This window comes from Spodoptera frugiperda, chromosome 5 (genome assembly GCF_023101765.2).
Source record: "Spodoptera frugiperda isolate SF20-4 chromosome 5, AGI-APGP_CSIRO_Sfru_2.0, whole genome shotgun sequence".
In the NCBI taxonomy this organism is placed as follows: Eukaryota; Metazoa; Arthropoda; class Insecta; order Lepidoptera; family Noctuidae; genus Spodoptera; species Spodoptera frugiperda.
Window position 1 is genome coordinate 1,290,692 of NC_064216.1, and position 25,911 is coordinate 1,316,602.

At 36.1% G+C, this 25,911-nt stretch overlaps 5 protein-coding genes across 5 annotated transcripts in view; 3 read left to right on the forward strand and 2 right to left on the reverse strand.

Moving 5' to 3' along the window:
- Nucleotides 1-208: 208 nt before the first annotated feature.
- Nucleotides 209-20,233, reverse strand: LOC118272017 (activating signal cointegrator 1 complex subunit 2). The gene is made up of 13 exons (XM_035588308.2): nucleotides 20,026-20,233; nucleotides 19,876-19,953; nucleotides 9,709-9,860; nucleotides 9,000-9,180; nucleotides 8,274-8,471; nucleotides 7,618-7,868; nucleotides 6,915-7,094; nucleotides 6,166-6,306; nucleotides 5,224-5,531; nucleotides 4,587-4,824; nucleotides 3,986-4,136; nucleotides 3,481-3,647; nucleotides 209-643 (listed from the first exon to the last, which is right to left on the reverse strand). The coding sequence occupies exons 1-13, from the start codon at nucleotides 20,053-20,055 to the stop codon at nucleotides 487-489; spliced, it is 2,232 nt and encodes a 743-aa protein (XP_035444201.2). The 5' UTR covers nucleotides 20,056-20,233; the 3' UTR covers nucleotides 209-486.
- Nucleotides 13,727-15,917, forward strand: LOC126910705 (uncharacterized). Its single transcript, XM_050693897.1, has 2 exons — nucleotides 13,727-14,168; nucleotides 14,345-15,917. Exons 1-2 carry the CDS (start codon nucleotides 14,007-14,009, stop codon nucleotides 15,197-15,199), a joined length of 1,017 nt encoding a protein of 338 aa, XP_050549854.1. The 5' UTR covers nucleotides 13,727-14,006; the 3' UTR covers nucleotides 15,200-15,917.
- Nucleotides 15,909-17,788, reverse strand: LOC118281142 (uncharacterized). Its single transcript, XM_035601627.2, has 3 exons — nucleotides 17,545-17,788; nucleotides 17,139-17,335; nucleotides 15,909-16,935 (listed from the first exon to the last, which is right to left on the reverse strand). Exons 1-3 carry the CDS (start codon nucleotides 17,673-17,675, stop codon nucleotides 15,959-15,961), a joined length of 1,305 nt encoding a protein of 434 aa, XP_035457520.1. The 5' UTR covers nucleotides 17,676-17,788; the 3' UTR covers nucleotides 15,909-15,958.
- A 592-nt stretch (nucleotides 20,234-20,825) lies between the features above and the next one.
- LOC118271876 (uncharacterized) lies at nucleotides 20,826-22,172 on the forward strand. Its single transcript, XM_035588128.2, has 2 exons — nucleotides 20,826-21,228; nucleotides 21,789-22,172. The coding sequence occupies exons 1-2, from the start codon at nucleotides 20,947-20,949 to the stop codon at nucleotides 22,065-22,067; spliced, it is 561 nt and encodes a 186-aa protein (XP_035444021.2). The 5' UTR covers nucleotides 20,826-20,946; the 3' UTR covers nucleotides 22,068-22,172.
- A 680-nt stretch (nucleotides 22,173-22,852) lies between these two features.
- LOC118271757 (S-adenosylmethionine decarboxylase proenzyme) overlaps nucleotides 22,853-25,911 on the forward strand; it is a 33,407-nt gene continuing 30,348 nt past the window's right edge. The window contains exons 1-2 of the mRNA XM_035587947.2: nucleotides 22,853-23,218; nucleotides 24,003-24,089. Coding sequence (XP_035443840.1) covers nucleotides 23,097-23,218; nucleotides 24,003-24,089 — 209 coding nt within the window. The 5' untranslated portion in view covers nucleotides 22,853-23,096. The remainder of the gene's footprint in view (nucleotides 23,219-24,002; nucleotides 24,090-25,911) is intronic.

A 25,911-nucleotide genomic window follows, 5' to 3' on the forward strand; every position in this document is an offset into this window, starting at 1 on the left:
GATCGCGTTCGCGCCGCACTACACCGCATCCCACATGCGGTTGGTGTCGTATGCCACGTCAATACATTTTGACAATTTGTTGTTTTCGCGCCGCGCCACACCGTATCGCCTTTGCGTCTAGATCGCTCACGCAGGACGTCGCGTTAGTCTAAAATATCTGAATCGATCCAAGCTTATGACATCTCATAAATTAATCTTAAGACTTATGACAGTTATTGATTGATAGATTTTTTAATTTCGGACGTCATCGAGTCTCACTATACATGGCGTTTCAAAATGACATGAATCCTAATTTCATTATACAGGATGTTCAGACGGCATTATTTTAACCAGTCTCACTATACAGCGTGTTGACAAAATTTTAAGAATCCTAATTTCATTATACATTGTAAAGACGGCATACATTGATGTGTTTGACTATACAGGGTGTTGGTGACTATACAGGGTGTTGTTGACTATACAGGGTGTTGTTGACTATACAGGGTGTTACGACGGCATCATGCCTTGGCTCCTCTTCCACTGGGCGCCAGACCTTCGGTTGTGGTTGGCTCGGGCCGACTTGTTCTTCTCTTTCTTGTCTCTGTTGTGAAGTACCTCCTTCTCCTGCCCCTGGCCACGTGGCTTGCCTGTTACGTCCGTATTCCTGAAAATTAAAAAAGTATTAAGTGAAGTTTTGTTGAATATTGGTTGGACCAAAATATATTATTAGTTATTACCTACCGAATGAAGTGAAAGTCAAAACATTTATTTCAAATAATCATAAATTAAGCACTTTTGAAAAGTCAAATTGAAGTCCGTCAGTGTGTCTGTCAGTAAAGCTATAAAGATGAAAGTGAAAAAACTAACTTCATTGCCTAAAACTTATTGTTATTTCAAAATCAATTGAATGTATATAAACAAATATTATTGTATGTATGTATGTATGTATTTTTTTTTTTTTTTTTTTTTTTTTATTGGGACAAGCCCGCCACAACCTCTCGAACCGCTGCAACTCCTGTAAGCCAGTATCTACAGTAGATACAAACATGAAAACACCGGAACACTGAAGTCCGGCGCGTCCCAGGAGCATGAATGACTGTCTTGGATCCCGCAATTAATCCTAAATTAGAAGCATGTTATTAGAGGAGAAGTCAAGAATAACGATAGTGTCCACTTCCCTCAGTGAATTTAATGCAGGAGACAGGATGACTTAAGCCTTAAGGCACAAAAGAGACTGCACAACTGGGAGAAGCCCAGTCGCCAAGCACCACGGAAATTTTACTTAAAACTAAAATATTAAATGCTAATACTAAATGGGTCCTATGCGTGAGCTGTTATACTTGCTTCCAATAATAGGTATGGCAAAAACGCCTAAACGCACGGAAATTCGCTCGAGACTCCACAAGGTCCGTGTAATAAACTACACCTGATGAAACAATTAAATTATCCAACATAGTGTCACGCTCAGATTGCCAGAGACCACACTCCCAGAGTATGTGATGGGCGGATTGCTCATGTCGCAACTCCGCTGTCGAACATTGGCACCATGGTGAATCAACGAGTTTAAATGAGAACAATTTGCTTTTAAAGTTGCCATGGCCAGTAAGAAATTGGGCAACACAGTGATCCACCTCCAACCATGTCCTCTCCAGACGCTCATGCACGGATGGAAAGAATTGATAGAGGTGGCGGCCCTTGGTAGAAGATTCCCATCTACACTGCCACTCAGTCAGAAGTTCATCCCAGACGTCCGTTAAAGGCTTGAGCAATCTATCAATTTTGCTTCGATCACGTTGTGCTAGAAAGTTTGCGGAAAAGTTAGGTCTCGCATTATAGTACATGGCAGCACGTCGCTGCACCTCAAGATCGACTGGAAGTAGTCCCGCGAGCACAGGTAGGGCCTCTGTGCTAACCGTCCTATAAGCCTTACACAGAAAGATCAAGGCTAGACGCTGACCTTGGAGAAGCTTTCGCCGTACCGCGCCTATTGTGGCCCTATCAGCCCACACCGGTGCCCCGTAGCACACGCATCCCAGGTAGGTTGCTCCGTAGATGGTTCTGAGCGTAAGAAAAGAGAGACCCCAGGTAGCCTTCGAAATTCGCGTGAGCGCATAGAAATTGTTTTTGGCTTTCTCACTAATAGTCTTAATATGTTCAATAAAAGAAAAGTTTTTTTCTAGGACTAGACCGAGATAGCAAACCGACTCCTTACGTTTGACGGGAACGTTATTGAATTTAATAGACGGCCATGATTTCAAATTTCCTTTAAGCAATAATTGATAGGTTTTATGGGGTGCAAAAGTTAATCGATTACGTTCGCCCCATCGCGAGATCCTACTGAGGCAGTCCTTAGCTAAATTCTCTAGTCCGGCTCGAGTATTTGATTGTATTAACAAAAGGCCATCATCCGCATATCCAGTCAACGTACAACCAGAAGGTATAGGGGGTCGCGAGCAAGTCATCAAACCCTAAATTCCACAGATACGGGCCAATAACCGAGCCCTGAGGACATCCCATTGACAACGACTTCGACCGAGAAAAATTACCAAGTTTCAGTTTTACAGAACCATGAAGAAAATAAGTGTATAATAGTTTGTATATGTTACTAAAGCAACCACGACCCTTCAGTTTAAGGAGTAGCATTGGCCACCACGCGTTATCAAAGGCACCGGAAATGTCTAGAAAAATGCCTACTACATATTTGTGCTCAGACGAAGTCACTATGGTTCGGACAGAGAGAGCTGCGTCTACAGTAGATTTACCCACAGTAAAACCAAATTGATTATTGTGAAATTTCGGTCCACCGGGCAGCAAACGAGGAACGATAAGCCGCTCAAGAAGTTTTCCTAATGATGGTAAAAGCGTAATAGGCCGGTATGACTTAGGGTCATCGGGTGGTTTATTTCCATTCTTAGGTATTATGCGAATGAATCCACGTCGCCATATACGAGGAAAGACGCCCTCCGCTATACAACGATTAAAGACAGACAGGATCGCGTCAGCCGCAGATTTGCACGCTTCTATTATCATTTTATTTGAAACTTTATCCTCACCAGACGATTTATTCATAGGCAACGTTTTAATAACAGTTACGAGCTCATTGATGGAAGGTAGATCAGACACCGGTGAATTGGGTGGTATAGCCGCCCACGACCTAATCTGTTGATGATAATCGCTATCTGTCTCGGATACATCGTCAGGGATGAGTTCATCGAGTAGAACTTCCGTTGTCTCCTCAATACCAGTGGTGTGAACATTGTTGACTTTTATGTTCTGTACGAACGCCAGATCGACGGATCTATTGGCTTTGAACTCATGGTACAGAGGCGACCACGGACCCTCGCTTTCCAGCCTCTGCACTACTCTCCGCAACAGGTTACCCTTAGCCTTCTCCACTGAAGCCCTATAACGTGACCTGGCAACTCTAAACGCAATCAATGCTTCATCAAATGCAAAACCAGTAACTTTACGTTTTTTTAGTCTATTTAATTGTTTGTATACCTAGGTTGTGGTGCGGGTCGGTTCCCATGTCCCCGTCCCCGCCTGGCTTGATAGCTCGCCTCCCTGCGCGCGCGCATCTCCTCCGGGTTCACACAGAAGTCCATCTTATTTCTACTACTACTCGGCTTCTCTTCTTCTTGACCTTCTGGCTCATCGTCCGACTCCTCCTGGAAGAAGATTATGGTTTTATAAATAAAATTATGAGTAAATGCAATGGAACTTTGAAGAAATCCTAGTGTGTTGTCTCACACTAGGATTTTTTCCTGTGTCGTTGTGCGTTTACAAACATACAATTTCACATACACATGACACTTAAAACTGGAACAATTTGTGGATCACACAAAGAGTTGTTCCGTATGGGAATCGAACCCGCTACACGTTGCGCGGCAGGCGGTTGCCTAGCCACCGCGCTACTTTCACAAAACGTTGCTTTCAATACAGTTTGTACTAGTAAAATTTACACGTTAGAAGGATGTCATTAGTTTTACTGAAACATCCACCGTACCTCTTGGTCCCGATCGTACTGGCGCAGCGCCCGTGGAGTGACGAAGGGTCTCCGCGCGTCCTCCGTGAGGTCGGCGGTGGGCGCCACGCCGTCCGAGTCGTACGTGTCGTCGTACTCGTCCGAGTACAGCGCCTCCTCGTCGCATACCAAACTGGAACATTGGAATATTCATAACAATAATGTAAATATGGTCTTTGATGAACTTGGATCTTGGAGATCTAACTGGACCAGCCCACTGTACAGAAAATATGTATTTATTTATTAAATACTTTATTCCATATACACTGTGAAATTGAATGCCATGGGTATTCTCTGACAATCAACCATTGGGTATTGCAAAACGATGAAGTGGTAGGTGCAAAGTTACAGAAGAAAAAACATAATGTAAAAAACTAACTTTGATTCATATTATCTAAGCATTGTTTTCTTATACGACAAAATAAAAAATACTTGTCAAATATTTTTTAAATTACCTATCTGACGAACTAAATAGATTTCTAATTTCCATACCGCGTCTTATAAACTAGCCTCATACAAACAGATGCATACCGGTTTAAGTTCATAGACCTGAAAAACAACATTAAATAAAAAATCCACTCACTTATACTTGCTATAAATGTCCACCATCTTCTTAACCTCAGACTTATCATCTAACATCTCCTTAAGGTCCTTGTACTTGGACCTGCGCTTGCCGACGTGGATCTTGGAGACGTCCACGTCGTCCCTGGTCATGATATCGAACTGGTCTCCATCGAACACGTTCAGCCGCGCCACGCCCGTCTCCAGGAACTTCTTGTCTAACGGATCTTCAGGGATTATTGGAAGCGACTGGTCTAATGCTGTGAATAGGGGAAAGAAACGTTAACTTTTATGTTAAATTTCTTAAAATCTGATAATGGTTATGGTATAAGCCGGTGAATGAGCAGACCGATCACCTGATGGTGATTGTGAAAGCAATTGCCGCCGCCAATGGACACTTGAAACACCAGAGGCGTTACAAATGCGTTGCCGGCCTTTTTGGGGGTTAGGAATTTAATTATGCATTGTTGGGAATTCGGGGATTGGGAAGGGGGTAATTGGGCCTCCGGTAACCTCACTCACACAACGAAACACAACGCAAGCGTTGTTTTACGTCGGTTTTCTGTGAGACCGTGGTATCACTCCGGTCGAGCCGGCCCATTCGTGCCGAAGCATGGCTCTCCCACACTTGAATAAATACAAGATATAAACAAACTTACCTCTCAACGGCTCAGCGAGATTATCTTCCAAAACACTATTAATAACCCTCTCCGCATTAAACCCATAGTGTTGCAAGCATTTCAATATAAACCCGTCCCCTAAATGTGGGAAAATATCTTTGACTTCACTTATTAAAGATTCTTCCCTAACATTGTCTGGTATTTCTGCGTCTAAGGGGGTATTTTGTTGCGTAGGAGTTTCTATATGTCCGTTTGTAAGTTGGTCTGTTGGGGCTGCTAACTCCGGAACAGGCTCGTCCAGGTTTGAGTAGATAGCTTGGAGAATGAAGTCAGTCTTTACTGTGTCTCTGAAGTGCGTTCAGGTTTTATTTTCTTGTATTTTTTTTTTTGTTGGTTGTGCTAAAAGTAGTGGTTCTCGAAGTTGTTTGGACTACGACCTGTCTAAATTAAGTTCTCAAACTCAGGGCCCACCTTTACAGAATAAAACCGTTACTATTATGAAAAATAAAATACTGAACGGTTGGTTATTGTGACATTCTACAGACACATGGGTTACGCACCATAGTTTGGGAAACCTTGGCTTTAAGTGATTAATCGATTTTGACGAATTATGGCAAAGAGAAAATATAATGAATCAATAAGAAGAGGCCATTATTGAATTGATAGACAAATTTTATAAACTGAAATAAATAAAGCCAAGTGTAATAAGTTATGGGTATGAGAAGCACACTAATGTAGTATTTATTAATTAAAGTAATATTAATTATAGTCCTGTCTATACATCAATAAATAACCCCTTAACTCACAGAATCCCAAAAAAAACTACATACATCTTTTCATTCAAAATCCACCCTAATCACCTCACAATAAAGTAGCATTTCCCTTAAAGACTGGTTGTAAAAGGTCTCATCATTCAAAAACCACCCTAATCACCTCACAATAAAGTCGCATTTCCCTTGAAGACTGGTTGTAAAAGGATACATGTCGGGGTATGCCTGCCGTAGCATCTCGAGGTCATCGTGTACGGGGTAGCAGGAGTGGTAGTCCTTGATGAGCAGCTTCTCCGAGAGCCCGTCCATCATCACCGCCAGGTAGTCTTCCACGTGGTTCGCTATACTGCCTCTGTAAAATGGACTAGAGATAAGAACTTAGACATTCGGAACGTCAATTTATTTATTTATTAACGGCGCATTCCAATAACCTACCTATCGGTAGATTTGCCTACCAGCGGTAGAATTTTGACATATTTTGTATGGAGCTTATGTCAAAATACTACCGCTGGTAGGCAAATCTGCCGATAGGTAGGTTATTGGAATGCGCCGATTAAGGAACATGGAGGACTTACAGCTAAAACAAACATATTATAACAATTTGTGCGATTTATTCCAATCTGAGTATTATCGTGTAAAAGATAAGGACATAAATATAAAAATAGGCATTAAGGGACATAAAATGACATGCATAGAACATAAAAATAAAACGCCCGTATTGTTGTTGCGAGGTGCACAAATGGACGTAGGGACACTAGTTTCGAGTTACAGAGTGCCGCCTAGTAAGTTAGTAAGATGCGCGACGTCGCTGCGTCTGCGCATGCTGCTCATGATGAAAATTCCTTCTGTAACTCGAAACTAGTAGAGCGTGTCCTATTTATAGTTCTCACGACTATCGTGAGACATGCTAAACTGACAATATAGTTTAAAAAATAAAAAAAAGTTTTATTAATTACTCACTCTCCACTAAAAATGGCACTTTTGTAAGCGGCAAGTATTTCCCTGAATATGTCAATGAGCTCGGCGCGCACGGTGTCGATGTGTGCCTCGATCTCCGTGTACGTGACGCTGGTCTGGTCTCCCGTCTCCTCTAGCTTCTCATACAAGAGCGGGATGCCGTACTCGTAGAGTTGAACTATACTGAAACAAAACTTTAAGAGGTGAGGTATAGGGTTCATTTTTGAATGACGTAAGTGTATTAAGGTGCGCCGTCATTTTCTGGGACCTCATACATAAAGAACTACCTCATTTCTCAAGTGGTAGAAAGTGCGGCTGCTGAGTATGGCGTCTGGACGTTCATTTCTGATTCGAGCAAATTATTTATGGAGATTTTTGGAAATTTCTCGGTAGTAACACGCGAGTTTGCAATTGTACGGCAATACAAACATGGTATAAACTACACGCAATTCTGCAAACTCCTCGGAAGACTGCACCGTTGGCGCCGATAGTTGGGCAACCGACTGCCACGCAACGTGTAGCGGGTTCGATTCCCGCACGGAGCAACTCTTTGTGATCCACAAATTGTTGTTTCGGGTCTGGGTTGTAAACGCACCCACGACACAGGACAAAATCCTAGTCCAACGGACAATGCTTTTTATAAAGAAAAAGAAGACTAAAAACGATAACATTAACTACATTAAATAATAATCTCAAACTAACTCACCTGATAACAAAATTAGTCTTCCTAAATATAGGCACGCTCTTCGGGTACACTTCGAGGAATATCCTCAAGGTCATACTGGTGTCCAGTAAATGCACCACCAGGTCCTTCAGCACGCCGAACGTCAGTTTGTCTGCAGCCTTCGAGTTGGACGGACGTCTGATCTCCGAGAAACCTTTGAAAGTCTCCGGTAAATTCGGTGGACCCTCGCTATCGTAATCTTTGTTCACTTGCAGGATTATGTATTTGAATGCCTGTGGGAATAATTAAAGTATTTTTTATAATTATTGTGGAGTTTCCATGCTTCAAAAGAAGCTTACTGATCTATGGCTCCTTTTTATATGATAAATTAATTGAATATTTAATAAATAAATACATTAGAATACACAGCTTCCTGATGTGATTGTTCGACGGTGCGCAACAATCAAGTGTGTGATGCCATTTACCCATAATTATGGGCCCCATTCCTAGCTTGAAACTAGTCGATAACTCTCGATCAGTTACGTGAAAAGAACAAGCATAGTATAATAAAATTTAAGCAATTTAGTTTATCTGACTATATTTTTTACACAAAGAATCACTTGGGAATTTTATAGAATTTTTGACCAATCATTTCTAAGATTCACAATTGCACTTTAAACTGAAATAAACCTGCTTACCTCCTTAACAAAAGCGACAGCTGCGACGGCATCGCCCTCGTACCGCGGTTGCAGCCCGAACACACAATCCAGCACCCTGCCCACATGTCGCCCATTGTCCACGCCGTACGTGAGGCACAGGTCCCATATGATCGGTATCGTGAATATAAACTTATCGTACAGTAGATCTGCCATGAATTCTTTGGTCATCCATTGTGTCTGGAATTAAAAATAATATAATGTACTTTCATATTTCATCAGAAAAATATTTTTGTATGATCACAGTGTGATAGTTGATCGGGTATACCACTGTGAAAATCATAACTTTTGTATCTCTTTATATCATCCAGTGTGATGATTGACCCGGGTCTGAGTGTGATGACTATATGTGAATATGATGTTTGTAACCGACCACCACATGAGAGAAAATGATAATAATAATAACTTTTATTTGTGGATCACACAAAGAGTTGTTTGGTGCGGGAATCGAGCCCGCTACCCGGTTGCCCAGCCACTGCACAGTCAATCACAAAATGTCCACCTTGTATGAGAATACAAGGTGGACATTTTGTGATTGACTTGACATTTATGTTGACCATAATGCCAGTTATTAAAATGCCTGTTTAACACATTAAACGCCATGGGAGCAAAAGTGACTAGCTAGCGGAGGATTTGCCTTCAACACATTTTTGTTGGCAGTCAAAATCTTAAGAATTAATTGAATTTAATGCTTTAACTGTGCCATACCTTACTCTCCTTATTAGTGACGAGCCGGCTGAACACAATGAGCACGTGTCTCCGTATGTCCTCGTACAGTGTCTGCACGTCGCGGCTCTCGTGCGGCGCGATGTACGGCGGCGTGGCCTCCTGTAGGAACGATACTAGCGCGTCCATGCACTGCGAGTGATACAGGATTGTGCTCCAAAACCTGAGGATATGGAGTAAAAGAGGTGAAGAATGGATTCATTTAAGAAAAGTTTACTTAAATTACCGCTCTTCCCAATCCCCGATTCCCCAACAACCCTTAAATTCCTAACCCCCAAAAGCAACGCACTTGTCACGCCTCTGGTGTATCGGGTCTTATTTTATAACTTTTACCACAAAAAAAGAGTTTTTAAGAGAGAGGATAGCATTGATGTTAAGCATAGAGAACGCAACCCACAAGTCCGTTGGCGTATGGAAAATAACTACAATCTGTGTTCGACTAACTAGGTACTATAGATCCTTAGATTTGTATGAGAAATCAACCCATTTTGAAAAGCGAAAAAACATCAAAAAGAATTGTTACCAGCAAGTAAACATACCTACTCCAATCTGTAATTGTTTTCATTGGATTTTCTACTTTATATCAAAACAATAAAAATCAAATAAAGATATTTGACATTTTGAAAGAATGTCAACTAACATTCTGGCATTACGGTCACTTTAAAAGTGCAATAATTAAATATAGTGTTACCTATGATATTCTAAGCTGAGCAGCCACTTGACATCCTCCAGATACCCCTCCATCCTGGCCTTCCAGGTGTCGACGGCTCCCAGCACGATGGTGCTGCCTGACGGTGGCCGCTCGTATATCGTCATCTCACGCTTCTCCACCCAATATGGGTCCTGGAATTATTATAAACGGATAAGTTTGATTAGAAGATAGACAGAAAGATTTACCTGTTATGTTTATTTCTTGTGCAGAAAAGAACTACATGTCAGTTAAAGGAACAGGCTATATGCCGACGCATTTGTATTAATATAAAGAACCAGGTAAAGAATGTGAATCCTAATGTGAGGCAAAGTTATATAAAAAACTTTGCCTCAAATTAGGATATTCTTATGTATCTGGGTGAGTTTACAAACATACAAGTTCAAATACACATGATACCCAGCCCCGAAACAACAATGTGTGGATCACACAAAGAGTTGATCCGTGCGGGAGTCGAAACCCCTTACACGTTGCGCGGCAGCCGGTTATCCAGTCACCGCAACAATTATGCAGTCAGTTTGTTAAATGACACATTTTGGTAATATTTCCTAAATTCATACTAATATAGTTATTTTCGAGACTTAAAAGGCCAGCCAATTAACCCCAGTTTAATAATCAAACCCAAAACCTCTTTTTGTTACCTACATTCAACAGAAATGATATTATGTCATTTATGTATTCACTTTCTGTCTACATATGAATTATGTCACATTTATTTATTTTTAACAGATACCTAAACAAAGAAACTTAACAAAAAGCTATATTTAGTAAATTACGAAAGCTATTACACTCAATATCAAAGTGCTATAGTGATAACAAGATAAGTACTATCAAACAGTCTGAGTGCCTAACACTAATATGTAACATAGCAACAAAACAACTTATCCTAACCCATGGCCACTTGTTAATTGGATTTTCAACCTTATAACAAAACAAAGAAAGTCGAAAATCTGTTCTAACAGTTTGAAGTAGGTTAAACTACTGGGCTCCTGATACCCAAATCTGATAAATGGCTTTTCTTTTATATCTTAATTTTTATTGTTTAGGTAATTTACCCGTGGTATAGACTGTACAACAATAGGTGCATTGTGCAGTAATATCTAGAACACCTCAAATGCATTTGTGCAGTGAATCAGGGTATTCCCCTAAAGGTTAACTAATGCAGTCATAACAAATTTAATGCATTGTGTGCTGTAGCTATGTAGGTATGATAATGCATTTTTCTTGTACTAGCTTCTTGCTTATGGCTTCACCTATGTTACATGAATAAAAATAGTTTTAAGTAATTAATATTATAATAGGTACTTTTTTTTAAATAGTTAATTACATAATGTGAAGTAGTTTAACATCATATTTAACTGTATAATTTATTGGATTAAGCTGTAAATAAAAAAATAAAAACGTACAGTCTATGTTCAAAGTCAAAGTCAAAGTCAAAGTCAAAGCATTTATTTCAATTAATCCTAAATAAGGCACTTTTGAAACGTCAAATTGAATTGTCCGTCAGTCTGTCTGTCAGTGAAGCTAGGCGCTCGTTCCAAAGTGTAGCTTCGAATGGAGAAGAACGAGCAAGAAACTCCATCGTTACTCTTTTAAAAAAGAAGTTTTTTACAATTTCTCTGATACACTATTTATCTATTTTATATATATGTAGGAACAATGTAACTACAATACGTCAAAACTAACGGGACAATAAAACCAATTTGTAAAGAAAATAAAATAGCGGGTTATTTCAAACATAGTGCCCACATATGTACACTTACAATTTTGAAATAATGCTTCTATACAAATAATAATAATATATAATTTAATCTTTCACATAAAAAAAAAAATATCTGCTTGATGCCACAGGATCCCTAGACTGCATTGGAATAAATTAATACTTTAAGTTAACGTGTAACTAGTGATCGTATTTGAGCATTGTCTAGTGTGAGCGAGTGTCCAGTGGAGCCGGACCAACATGCTGCCACGCATTTTTATCCTCAATATAATCTGACAGTTTATAATATGCCTGTTTACACAGTTCACGCTTTATACAAGATTTAAATTTTTTCTCGTTCAGATTCAGTATGGTAGTTGGTAGTTTATTATAACATTTAACACAAAAACCCATGAAGGATTTCTGCACTTTGGACAATCGGAATTGCGGTATAGCCAACTTATTTTTACCTCTCGTATTAAGATTATGTCTGTCGCTTCTTTTTTCAAACAATTGTTGATTTTTTCTTACGTACATAATATTTTCGTAAATGAATTGAGAAGGCACTGTAAGAATATTTATAGTTTTAAAAAGTTCTCTCAAAGATTCACGACGGGGCAAGTTATATATTGCTCGAATAGCTCGCTTTTGCAAAATAAAAATTGATTCTACATCCGCGGCCCGACCCCACAGCAAAATGCCGTAAGACATTATGCTGTGGAAATAGCTAAAATAAACAAGCCTTGCTGTATTTACATCCGTTAGCTGCCTAATTTGTCTGACTGCATAAGCAGCGGAGCTTAGTCTCCCCGAAAGTGCTTTTATGTGGGGCCCCCATTGTAATCTGTCATCTAGTGTGATACCCAAAAATATAGTCTCCTTAACAAATTCCAACTTTTGTCCGTTCAAAGCAACATAACATTCGTTATTTTGTACGTTTGGCAAGCAAAATTTAATACATTTGGTTTTTTCTCATTAAGCGCCAAGTTATTAATAGTAAACCAATTATAGACTTGAAGAATGGAGCTGTTTACGTCGTCAAAATTATTCATACGTCGACCTATCTTAAAAATCAATGATGTATCATCTGCAAACAGCACCATTTTTGGTTCATTTTCGAATATGAGTGGCAAATCGTTAATGTAGACTAAAAAAAAAGGACCCAATATTGAACCCTGAGGAACGCCCATTTTTATCTCAGACCCTTGTGAATTAACCCCGTTTATATGAACTTTCAGCTGCCTATCCTCTAAATATGATTTCAATAGACGGAGCGCAGTGTTTCTAATCCCGTAATGATTTAATTTCAGCAAAAGTGTCTCATGATCAACGCAATCAAATGCTTTTGAGAGGTCGCAAAAAACACCTATGGCATCTTGTGCTTCCTCCCAGGCACCAAATATTTCTTTCATTAAAGTAACACCGGCGTCAGTTGTACAACGACCTTTAGTGAAACCATATTGCTGATGGTGGAAGATAGAGTTTTTATTAAAATGATGAAGCATCTGAGACAATATCAACTTTTCAAACACCTTGCTGAGGACTGGCAGAATAGATACAGGCCTATAATTATTAGGTTCTGTGGTTTCACCGCTTTTAAATAGTGGGATAACTTTGCTATATTTCATAAGGTCAGGGAAAACCCCGTCATCTATACTTTTATTAAAAATCATAGCCAGATAGGGCGCTATAGTATGAATAATTGTTTTACAGACTTTCACCGATAGTCCCCAAAGATCCTCAGTTGATTTTATCTTAATTTCTTTAAAAACTTTAACGATCTCTAGAGGATTCGTATATTGAAAACTGAAATCATCTTGACATGTTTTTACATTTTTTTTAAGCAAACTAGTTGAGAGTGCGGCTGAAGAATTTAAATCTCTAGTTATTTTAATAGGAATATTAGTAAAAAAATTTTCAAATTCCTGTGCTACATCATAATTTGAGGAAATTTGTCCATTTTCAGACATTAACTTAATTTCCGAATTATGTATTTTTTTCCTACCAGTTTCATTTTGTATTATTTTCCAAGTTGTCTTTATTTTGTCATCAGCTGATTTTATTTTATTGCTGATATAAAGACGTTTTGCGGCTTTGCACACTAATCTAAAAGTCTTTGAGTACGATGTTACATATTGTTGAAAAAGGGGTCGTTATTATATGGTTTCATGCCATAAAGGTCAAAAAGTTTATCTCTACTCTTCCTAATACCTACAGTAGCCCAATCGCTAAATACAAATTTGGTATGAATATCTTTATTTTTGATTGGCAAAATATTGTTAAATTCCTTGTTTAATAATAGGGAATATGCAGACAATTTTTTTATTTTTTAAATTCAATTTTCACTTCATTTTGATGTAAAAAAAAATAAACCATAGCTGTAAGAGTAGTAATTACTTTTTTATAAAATTTTAAAAATAGTGGTTTAATTTGACGAGTTCAAACGCTCCTATTTCTCGCGCGCTTGAGGCGTGACGTCATAGGGCACACCTGTCATTGTATTGTTTACATTGAGAGTTTGATAGATAACAACACGCGTAATAATCATGGAAGAAGAAAAAAGCCATTTTATAGATATTGCATGGTACCAATGTGTCCTAACAATATAAAAAGTACACCAGATAAAGTTTTTTTTGCTGTTCCGAGAGATCCAAACATACGTAAACAATGGTGTGAGGTTATGCGAAGAGAATATAATGTATCTTCAATATCGCGTTTACATTGTTGTGAAGATCATTTTAATGTAAGTATTATATTTGGCCAAATAACATCTTGTAGTGTTCTAGAAATCCATAGGTTACAGAACTTTATTTAAGTTCGTAACCTTATTTACGAATGTCATAACATGTTAGAAGATTCTTCATCTGAGCTATTTCTACTTATCCTAAGATGCTTCACCAAGTGTTGTGTTTATTTCAGATCAAAGAAGATACAGTAAATTATATTAAATACAAGCTCATGAAGGAACAAGGCGAAAAAGTTAAATTATTCCTAAATAAAGGAGTTATGCCTCATAAATTTCAATGCCAAAAACGAAATGCTCCAGCACCACAGGAGAGAATGTATGATTCTAAGAAGAAAAGATTATTACTAATAAATGAATCTCTCCCCGAACCTGAAGTCAACAGTGAAAATGTTTTAGAACGTGAAACTTCACAAACAAGTTATTGTGATGCCGGACCAAGTACTTCCTATATTCAAGGCTGTGAAAATGATCCAGAGAGGCCTAGTACCTCTGTTATGGATGTGTCTGTAATAGAGCCCCGTACATCCCATGTTGAAGTCTCTACTAATACAGAAAACTTACTTAGTGACAAGTGTGTGCAAATAAATAAGAGACCAAACTTCAGAAGTAAAAGTGTTCAAGTTAATTTAACAACAAAGAAGACTAATGTAGCTTTATCTCCTGTTCCCCTTCCATCACAAAATATTGGAACTTCACCAATAAAACCTGCAACAGCTGCGGTAAAAAGAAAATTATTTCCTACTAAGTCGGATACAACATCTATTTCGTCCATTTCTTCACAGATATCTCATGATTATGAACCCTGTAGCTCATCTGACTTAAGTTATTGTGTGCAAGATGAATCAGCAGATTCAGATGATGAAAAACATTTTAAAAATGTAATGCGCAGTAGTATGTTAAGTGCCATAGATAGAGAACCCAAAATGTTACTAGGATTACCTAAACAGTCATATCATTTAATAAAACTATTAAGTGAAAACATTCCACTTCCAACTGTAGACATATTAATAACTCTTAAGAAATTGTAGTTAAATGAATCATTTGGCATACTTGCTTTACATTTTGGCTACTCACAGAGCACTATCAGTAGAATATTCAATAAAAGTTTACCTTTAATCGCATCAAAAATGAAAGACTTGATTGTGTGGCCAACACCAACTGAGGTATATAAAAATTTACCTATATCATTCAGAGCGAGGTATTCAAATGTTATATCTATTATTGATTGCTTTGAAATCCAGATTGAAAAACCTTCCGATCCAGTCCACCAATCACTTACTTGGTCACAGTACAAAAAATGTAATACATTGAAGTATTTAATTTCATGTACACCAGATGGGTTGATTAATTTTATATCCGATGGATATGGTGGAAGAGCTACAGATGTCATGATAGTGCAAGACTGTGGCTACTTAGACTGTTTACCTCCAAAAAAAGCAGTTATGGCTGACAGAGGGTTCAAAGACTTATCACATTTACTGGGAGCCAGAGACTGTACTCTCGTCCGGCCACCTTCTGTTTCACAATCCAACCCAAGCACCAAAGATGAAGTAAAGTAGTCAAAACGAATAGCAGCTTTGAGAATTCATGTTGAACGTGTAATAAATAGATTAAGAGAGTTTCATATGTTACTGCCTCATGCTTGTGTAGACTATAATTTAATACCTGTCATTGATGATGCAATAACATTGGCATGTGGTTTGGTAAATATTCAGGATGTTTTAATAAAAAAATGAATTAAGAATGCATTAATTGTTTTATTTCAGATAAAGTAAAAGTACATGTTTTTAAAATTTACCTATTTTTGGGAAAATGGCTTGATGCCAAAACAGTGTGCATTTTTCTATTATCGTTTCACACAGTTGTTTTTTATATTCCACCTCTATTATATTAACTTTCTTAGAGGTTTCAAAATTGTTATCAGCAACACAAAAAAGACCCTTACTTTTATTTCCAAAATGCATCTGAAGTTGTAGTTGTGCCATATATTTTGGAGCCACTTCACTATTGCTGTCAATATAACGGCTCAACGCTTTTTCTGATGATGGGCATTTAATTTCTATGCTGTACATAGTACTTTCCCCATCTGGAGAAGCCCCCATTATAGGATGAGCCGCATTTAATTTTAAGCCACACTTATTTATTTTTATTTGTTTAATTTTCTCTACTTCTTTTAATACTTGACTTTCTAAAAATCGCCCCCTTTTCATAGCTTCTGTATCCTTCAGTTTGGTTGCTCCCAATATGTTCTCCGTTAAGGAACCATCCAGAACTTTACAATGTGCAGCCTCATATGCCTTAGAAGCTGTGATTCTTCCATATCTTAGTTCATGCCATAATGGACAGTCATTTTGATCTTTAGTTATCAATTCGGCTTGTTCGCATGCTTCTGTACTCATCACCAGTTTGCAATATTCAAGAAACTCAACAGGGTTTGTAGTCTTGCTTGCAAGAATTAAATGGTGGATCGACAGTCTCTCTGCATTGTTTGGAGATTGATAAAATTTCATCAGATGATTATTTGTATCACCAACACTCACACAATTATTTTTTACCACTGTTAAAAAATTGCCAGTGCTTGAGGAATTTGATGCGGGATTCACTTTAGGTGCTTTGCAAATATCTTTTGCTTTAATAAACTTCAAGCTAGTACCAACTGAAGAAAGCTTGGATTTTTTCCAATAACACTCAATGCTTGTACTTGGAGGATCTTCACTACGTCGGTGAAGCCATGCTAAAAATGCAATAGCATGTTTACATCCTCCTAAAACAAAAGAATAAAATTATTTTTCTTACACAATAATATCACTCTGGTAGTAATGGTTAACCTAATGCTGCTATAAGTTCTTGACTTCATAATAATTTGACAATCTTTATGGTTACACATGACCTATGACTGTCAAGAGTTTTACTTAGATAACAAGTATATCATCAGCCACAAACACAAAAAAGTAAAAGAGATTATACCTAAGTGTGCTGCACAATCCAGACATTCCACAGAAATTACAGTTTCTTCAGCTTCATCACATACAGCTTGTACTGCGTATGACTTCTGACGAACATTGTGCTCTGGTGTGATGCGAGCTTTCACTACACATAAGTTCCCCTCTCGTTTAATTTGTACATATCCTACAGCTGAATCGCCGTATGATTCTCGTTGAGATCTGTAATAAACAATAATCTAGGTTTACTTACTTACCTACTCTCATAAAAACATGCGATTGATCGTATAATCTAATTCATACGTGTTTTAATAAAGTATAATGAATGTAAACAACATTTGAGGTTATATTTAGGGAAATAATGAAATAAGTGCACGTATGCATAAAAACAGATTTACTAGCTTAAAAATGCCATGTTTGACAATAATTACCTTGCAGCTTTTACTCCTTTAACCTCAGCAGATGTAAAATCTGGGTTTGACGCAAAATATGTGGTCATCATAAATGCATCTATTTTTGGAAGATTATCCGACTGTGCTTTCACAAAACCGTTGTCCGTCATTGCTATTGATGACGCTTAATATTTCTTGATATTTATATTTTAGAAAACTAAGCTAGTATAGCAATACAACCAATTTTTCTCTCAAAGTTCTCAAACACAAGCTGTACCTCTACCATGAGTTGACACTTTGACAGACAGTTGAGTTGGTACACGTGACTGACTGACAGGACGATAATGTGCCCTATGACGTCACGAGGCGTTTTACAAATTTGAATTACGCGCGTAAATTTTTCACTTTTTGATTTATGTTTTAAATAATTAAATGCATATTAAATCAGGAAATAACGAATTGAGTGTAATACTACGACCTTAAAAGCTTAGGGAAAAAAAATCAGGCCATTTTATTTTTTATGCATATTCCCTATTCAAAGAAATCATTGTACAACTTATTCACATTACTAATATCAAATGTTTTTATACTTAATTTAGTAGCTAAAGAATTATTTAATTTCTCCAAATTTTTAAATGTAGTTTGTCTAAATCTTATTTGAGTTTTTAGCAAAGGTAAATAAGAGCTATACGCAACCATTTGTAATCACAATTACAGAAAACATTATCAATGCAGGTGGCGGTAGTGGATGTTATTCTAGTTGGTTCTAAAAAAAATTTTTTAAATCAAATGATCCAAATAAATTTAACAATTCCATACTGTTTGTACTATTTTCTAATAAATTAATATTGAAATCTCCACATACAATTACTGATTTGTGACTAATAGAAACCTTTCTTAAAACATCCTCCATGACAGAATCAAATAAAGCAAGATTCTGATAATTAGGTGGTCTATATACACAAACTACAACATGTCTATCCAGCTCAACACAGGACAACTCAATGGTGTGTTCAACTGAAAGTGCTACAATATCTTTCCTTTCTTTAGATTTAATACTATTTTTAACTAATATTAGGGACCCACCATGTAATATTTGCTTTCTACTGAAGTTACTAATTACCTTGTAATTTTCTAAATTTAAAGATGTTAGTTGGTCCTCCTTTAACCAATGCTCGGATAGACAAATTATATCATACTTAGTTTTTTCTAAAAACAGCTCTAATTCTAAAATTTTTGATGAACAGCCTTGAATATTAATATAAAATAATTTTAAGTTGTGCTGCTCCTGTGTATTATTATTCTGAGATGGTTTTGTATTGCTAGAATTTACCTTATCATTAATATGATTTATAAAGGTACCTTCTGTTGTCTTATAATCTAGTTTAAACCTAGTGTCTCTGTGCTGTTAGACACTCTAGACAGCACAGATTTGTCACTAAAACTACTATCTGTTATATTAGTTATAACAGTGTTAATATTATTTGCTATAAGTATAGCAATTTTCTGTCTACATTTTTTTGAAAGGTGTATACCTTTCTTGGTAAATATAAGATTACTTAAGATTAGTTCCGAGTCCTAATGCGGGACATTGATATTTTGGAACAAAAAATAAAATTGTGGTTTTAAGTGAGCTTAAGCCCTACTGCCAAGGAAGAAATTCTGTTTAGATTTGTGGAATGAGCAAAGAATTGAGAATTTTTCAGTTTTCACCAACAGAGCTTGGAATGGTCCTAGAATATGTATTATTCCTATCTCTATGTGGGGTCGGTATTTTAGGAAATGCATGTTATGTCATCTATATTGAAAATACTATTTTGCTAATTTATTTTAAAATAGATATAGTGAGCACATAATATATCTTTAAAAAATCTCATGGAAGATATTTGGCAATAGTTAATGTATGTCATAAAAATAATTTAAGTCTCCAGTAAATAATAAAAATAATCATTTCAAATGTTATTTCACAGCACATAGTATATAGAAAATAAAAAGTTAAACACCAAATGTTTTTTTATTTTTATTCAGTAAGTATTTATTTAGTTTAATATAAAAACATAATCAAAGTTTTGTTAAATAGAACCTTTACAGGAAACTAAAAAGTTTTATAACAACTACATACTGTCAAGTATAGAATATAGGTGCTGATTAGAATCTTATAGGTACCTACCTATAAGTACTATAAGTTTCAAATTGACACCAATAAAAGAAACTAGAATAAAAATAGGGTATATCCCCATTGCAGAACATTGAAATACGAGGGGAATGCATGCCACAGATACCAGCAGTACACTACGTACCGGGGTGTTCCCCAGCTAACCAAACTGCACTTATTTCACAACATTATGTTTGCAACAAACGTGCACTCACCAACGCCTTAATTTGCTGCACAACGCCGGCATTCGTCACCGATAACGTTAGATTCTCTACCGGCAAACAGTCAGGGTTCTGCAACAACATTTTAATTTATAAATAAAGAACGTCCTCGCTTTAAACGAGAAGTAAAACCAAAATACTTACGGAAAATTCAACACTTTTGTTTGCCATCATATAAACGGTTGTGGTGCTTCAAAAGTAAAGTTGTGCCTAAATAATTTTAGCTTATTTATTTCCTATAAGATTTACGTTAGTTGGAAGAAAATATTTTCAATATCGCTTCATGAAAAATTGAAATCGTCGACGACTTCACTTTCTGTCTGACTTTCATGCGTCTAGTTTTGACACCTGTCGACTTCAGTTATTGAAAGGTTACATCTCGTTTAGAAATGTTTAATACTTTTGATAAATTGATACTGCCATTAACTTCTCAATTTTTTTAATACCATGGTTTTCTTATTATTTATTTTCTAAAGCATAAGAAATACAATAATAATATAAAATCAAAGTAAATAATATAATATCACTACGCATACTAAAAACTTCATGACTTGGTCCATTGCGTGTTATCTGTAAAAAAGTTATAATCGGGGTGGCCATGCCACGAACATTTCACTAGTTTTTGGGTGAACTAGATAATTCTACTGTTGATAAAAACTATAACATAGCATGTACAGAAAATTAAGTTCTAAGTAGAATCCAAAAGATAAGTTATAAGAAATTTATAATTGCATATAATTATTGTATGAATGACAGATTCCGATGTTCCAAGTACTCTTTAGCGGTTCCTGTAAAGTTGCTCGAGATGATGATGGTTCAAGTATTTGAAATTAATCATAATAACAATAACTTGCAATAATTTTATTTTCAAACTCATATCAATAAATTCGTTTCAAGGTAATTTTAGTCCAAATAGTAGGCAGCCCCAAGAGAAATGTCAGCGTGACGTTGAATAAACTGTCAATTTCTGAAATTCAAAATAGAAACGTCGCGTTGTTTTGAATTTGAATTTTGTAAACAAATAGTAATTAATTGGGCTGTGTTTATGTAAATTATTATATAGCCATGCATAAAGCTGCATCTGATTCGAAAATTAAGAAGACACTGGTTAGAAATTGTGAGGTAAAAGTTAGGCCATCGACGCGAAGACAAGTCGTGCATGATGTAGCTTCAATACCTTCTCAATCACATAAGTCGTCGCGTTCTCAGAAAGAAAATGAGTTAAGTCAGCCGACGTTATGTTCAAGCGAGTCCATAAATAACTATATAGCTGAACTAAAGAAACTGAGTCCGCCGCCACTCTCATCAGAAGACTTGAATGTAGATAAGGGAGAAATATGTACTAAAGTAAGTTGAATTTTTGTTCGGTATTCAAAACTACCTTTGAATTGAGTTCTAGAAATCAAACATTCACTAATTGACCTTTTAATACATAACTTGATATGATAAAACAAGACATTTCAAGTAAAACAACTTGTGAAATGTTTGTTAAACCAGATTGAAAACAATTTGGTAACTTTGTGGTAATGTATAGAGTAAAGGATAATGTTTAAGTCTGTATACTGTCACAAAAAGTACAGGGAATCATGATTTAAGTCATTGTTGTGTAGTTATTTGAACTGTAAAAAAAATATTATTATAAAACCTATAAACTAAATTGCAATTATGTATTTTGAAATTATAAATTTAAAAAGAAAGTTGCCCCACACTAGGATTTTCTCCTGTGTCTTGGGTGCATTTACAAACATACAAGTTCACATACACATGACACCCAGACCTGAAACAACAATTTGTGGATCACACAAAGAGTTTGAATCGAACCTGCTACCTGTTGCGCGGCAGTCAGAGTTGCCCAGCCACCGCACCAACCATGCAGTCAATTACAATGTTACTCTTCTTATTTGCAGATGACAAAGAAGCTAAACTTCCAGTTTAACGACAGAATATACAAGAACCTCATCGAGTTGAATGCTAGCGTGGATAATTTAAAAAGTAAAAAGACCAGAAAGCCCACCACAAACACTTTGCGAAAAGACTTAGAACCACACATAGAAGACTTTTATGAAGATGAAAAGGAAATAGACTCAGCACCAAGCATTCCAATTTTAAAACCAAAGTTTAAACCAATAAAAAAAGTTGATGATGGCCGCCTACACAATTTAGTTGCAGCATTCGAAGATTTATGACAATTTTTTCTTATAAATTATTTTTAATTATTTTGTTATCTAGTTTGTTTATGTTAATTTTTTATCATTGTAATATTTTCGTCTTATTAAAATTTGACTTTAGTACTTTTTGGAGGTTTTATTTTAGTAATGAAATGTGATGTTTGTAGGAAAGCAAGTAATTCTCTACTGTTTACAAGTTTTACAACTAAGTAACTGGACATAAACCAGTCAAGCATTGGATTACTAGAGAAATTATCATAGTACTTATAGTAAATACATAATATTATACATATTTTATCATCCTACACTTATACATGGAGTGTTGCCAGTATGAGATATTATTTGTTTCAAAACAGCAATGATGTGAAGTGTTACAATCTACCTACATGCTTATCTTTATAAGCTAACACTAGTATTAAAATTAAATTAGACAATTTAGCATCAAGTAATGAAAACATGAGATCATATACTTTATTGAAAGAAAACCACACGATAAATCGCAACCTCAACAATTACCTACTTGAATGATAACAAAAAAATGCTTGAATTTGATAGCCTGCAATCCGCAAGATTTATTACAATCTACCTACTTACTTAATATTTGCGGGGAATACAAAGGTACCTATAATAGGTAGACAAGCGCCTACAGTATTGTAGTGGGTATTTCCCTACAATAAACCTCCAATTACTGAGATAGGCTGCGCGCTGCGTGATTAAAAAATAATAAACAATATTACTCATTGGCAATACATAGTATCTACTTGGTTACCGATAAATACGAGGTTTCCTTCCATGCGACACCGATCATGACTTTATTCTCTGCCCTTACTTCCGAACGCAAACACGCGCCGGCTCGCTCGCTCTGAAAGAAAGAGATGTTGATACATCCATCTCTTCTTTCACCCGCATTTTGCCAATAATTTCGTTTCATTCAGATTCAGTCAACTTCCGACGTCAAATCAAAACGGTTGTGCGCTAAGTTCTCAGTGAGAATAAATTCAATAATTTACTTTTGCTCTTTTAAATTACAAGAAACAAGAAGAAGTCATGGCTGAAACAGAAATAATATCTAGTAGTGAAAATAATGAGCAATTTTTCGAAGGAGTTGAGAAGCTCATCGAAATTTGGTTTACACCGGCGAAAAATGCGGATTTGAGAAAAATCACTCGGTGAGTATTCTTTTGTGTGATGTTCATCTTCAACTTGAGTAATATTGTTATATTGTATAGAATTACGTAAGTTGTAGCTTTGTATTTAGGTTACCGGCAGATGGGTACATTACTGTAACCTTTACATTTAAATCTTTTAATACAAAATATGCAGTGCAGATATTTCGTCTTAAAAAAGTAAATAATGTTTTCTGTCAATTAATTAATTGTAGATACATTTTAAATGTAATGTTTACGGAGTAGAATAATAGTTTGTTGTTGTGGAATGTTCTGGAATCAGCTGTTTGAACATTTAAATCGTCTATTGGATGCCGGGAGGTTTGCGCGGCCGCTGTGGTTGGCTTGGGGCCGATGTTAGGGCCGGGCCACGGCTGGCGCGCGTGATTTGAAATTATTGCTTTTCTCTACACCACCAATTACCTATGTACCAGCTTCCTATTGCCAAATACTTTATGTACTTACCATGATATTACAAGTTCAACACATAATTTAGTAAAAAAGCAGTCAGTTAGATTTCATAAAAAAAATCTGCATAAAATTTAAAAAAACATTATGTTAATCTTTGGCTAGTTTTGACTATTATAATCTGTATCCTTGAAAGTTCAGAGTAAACCAGTTATTTCTAAGGTTTTACTATAGACATATTTTTTTTTAAATACCTAATTTCTATTCAAATGTTTAATAATAATTTTTTTGATAGTAGAACAATACCAATCTGATGTTCCTTATTAAAACATAGTTGTTGAAGATGTACCTTAAAATAATGATAAAATTTTGTTGACAGTCAACAATGGGAGAATGTGCTGAAGATTGTGCGTTGCGAGATCATCTCTTTCACCCAGAGCGAGCAAGTCGACGCCTATGTCCTCAGGTAAGTGCTTTATATTGTTATAAAAAATTATTTCTATATACCAGCAACTAAATAGTCACCCTGTTTTGAATCACACTAATATTATAAATGTAGAAGTTTGTTTGTTTGGATGTTTATTGCAATCACGCTGAAATTACTGAACAGATTTTGATAAAATTTGGTACAGACATAACTACTCACTGTAGGAAAGATACAAACCCCAATTTTTATCCAGAAATTATCATAACATGCCACCTTTTTGAGTCCAGTCTATAAGCTTGTTTTGGTAATAGGCCTATAGACTGGTCTCAAATAGGTTTCAAAGAAAAAATCAAAGAGAAGCAAAATAAAAACAGTAATTCATTTTATTTAGGTATTATTTATGTACATATTGGAAAAAGGCTATGAAACGTTTTATAGCTATTTATTTCGTTTGATAAATTTTCCTTATCCATAAAACTGTTATTTGCTTGCAATAAAATAATTTTATATAAAAACCTATATTTACTAAATAAAAATTGTGGTTTGTATCTTTGCTACAAGTTACAAACTAGAATGTTAATTTGAGCTTAACAAGTTAATTTTTTTTGCTTATTGTTTTTTTTTTATTTTAATAACTATTTTCTGTCAGGCTTCGTCCGCGTTCCACGTATTGAAAGTATCTTATCACCCAAGTCAGCTCATACCCAGTCTGTATACCAAATTTCATCCAAATCCGTTCAGTAGTTTCAGCGTGATTGACGGACAAACATCACTTTCGTAATAGGAATTCTAACAAATATATTGTATATTCCTACTAGTTACAATAATACGCGTCTTTATCTACGCAACTCTGTCTAGAAGGCAAATTAATAGGCATCTAGTAGATAACGATGTCTCGTACTGAAGTACATACATACATACATACATAGGCATACCTACTCTAGTATGTACCTATTGACTGAAACCACAGGCACAACATATACATAGGTACTTACCTATCTACTTTTGCGAAAAACATAACTACAAGACTTCATTTTTATAATAACTATCGTGAGACATACTAAATTAACTAAAATCGTAAAGGTAGGCTGCGCGACGCCACCGCGTCTGCGCACGCTGCTCATGATGAAGAGTCCCTCTGTGACTCGAAACTAGTAGAGCTTTTCTCCATTAATAATACGTGAGTAAAATCGTATTTTTTAGTTGATACAAGACTTCATGTCTATAGTGTATGGAAAATTAATTAAATAAAGTACTTGTAGGCATATTATATTACTCGTCAGGGCGTTATCAGGTCACTGTCACTGATAAGTTATAGTAATCGATCATAATTTGTAATTACATAATAATTATCGTATGTTGTTGTTCGCTTGTTCAGTTAAGATAACGCGAAAGCCCTAGAAGTATAGTTAGTTATGTATTTCAGTTAAGTTTTAGTAGTTAATTTTCAGGAATCGATTCTTGTAACTAATGGTTCTGCTTAGGATGTGAACCTTTGAACGAGGCCCCTTCCAGTTAGGGCCATTATTTAGATTTTTACCGAATTTACAGAATGTGGCCACTGGAAGTGATTAAAAACCTAGTGTTAGCAAAACTAGAACTTTTAGGTTTGCTAACACTACAAAGAAGTAATGTTTGAATGTAAGTGTTAATCTCCGAAACTTCTAAACCGATTTTGGTAAATTATTTCTTCTACATGACTACATTTTATCACTAAGTCGTGTTGATAGTAAAAATACTAGTTTCTCTTTAATTCTGATACAGTTAATAAAGATAGGTATCGTTCCATTTATTTTTATCTATGTTGAAACTTGAAAGTCGTAATACTTCGTTTCACCATTGTCGGTTAAATAAATAACAT

What these genes read in the sequence shown, in the direction of transcription:
- LOC126910705 (XM_050693897.1), top strand. Translation starts at nt 14,007, where the DNA reads ATGGTACCAATGTGTCCTAACAATATAAAAAGTACACCAGATAAAGTT. An exon ending in GTTGTGAAGATCATTTTAAT is followed by an intron (nt 14,169 to 14,344) that starts GTAAGTATTATA and finishes TGTTTATTTCAG; the next exon opens with ATCAAAGAAGATACAGTAAA.
- LOC118271876 (XM_035588128.2), top strand. Translation starts at nt 20,947, where the DNA reads ATGCATAAAGCTGCATCTGATTCGAAAATTAAGAAGACACTGGTTAGA. An exon ending in AGGGAGAAATATGTACTAAA is followed by an intron (nt 21,229 to 21,788) that starts GTAAGTTGAATT and finishes TCTTATTTGCAG; the next exon opens with ATGACAAAGAAGCTAAACTT.
- LOC118272017 (XM_035588308.2), bottom strand. Translation starts at nt 20,055, where the DNA reads ATGATGGCAAACAAAAGTGTTGAATTTTCC. An exon ending in CGGCAGGCATACCCCGACAT is followed by an intron (nt 5,532 to 6,165) that starts GTATCCTTTTAC and finishes AACGCACTTCAG; the next exon opens with AGACACAGTAAAGACTGACT. An exon ending in TCTCGCTGAGCCGTTGAGAG is followed by an intron (nt 4,825 to 5,223) that starts GTAAGTTTGTTT and finishes CCCTATTCACAG; the next exon opens with CATTAGACCAGTCGCTTCCA.
- LOC118281142 (XM_035601627.2), bottom strand. Translation starts at nt 17,675, where the DNA reads ATGACGGACAACGGTTTTGTGAAAGCACAGTCGGATAATCTTCCAAAA. An exon ending in AAAGGAGTAAAAGCTGCAAG is followed by an intron (nt 17,336 to 17,544) that starts GTAATTATTGTC and finishes TGTTTATTACAG; the next exon opens with ATCTCAACGAGAATCATACG. An exon ending in GGATTGTGCAGCACACTTAG is followed by an intron (nt 16,936 to 17,138) that starts GTATAATCTCTT and finishes CTTTTGTTTTAG; the next exon opens with GAGGATGTAAACATGCTATT.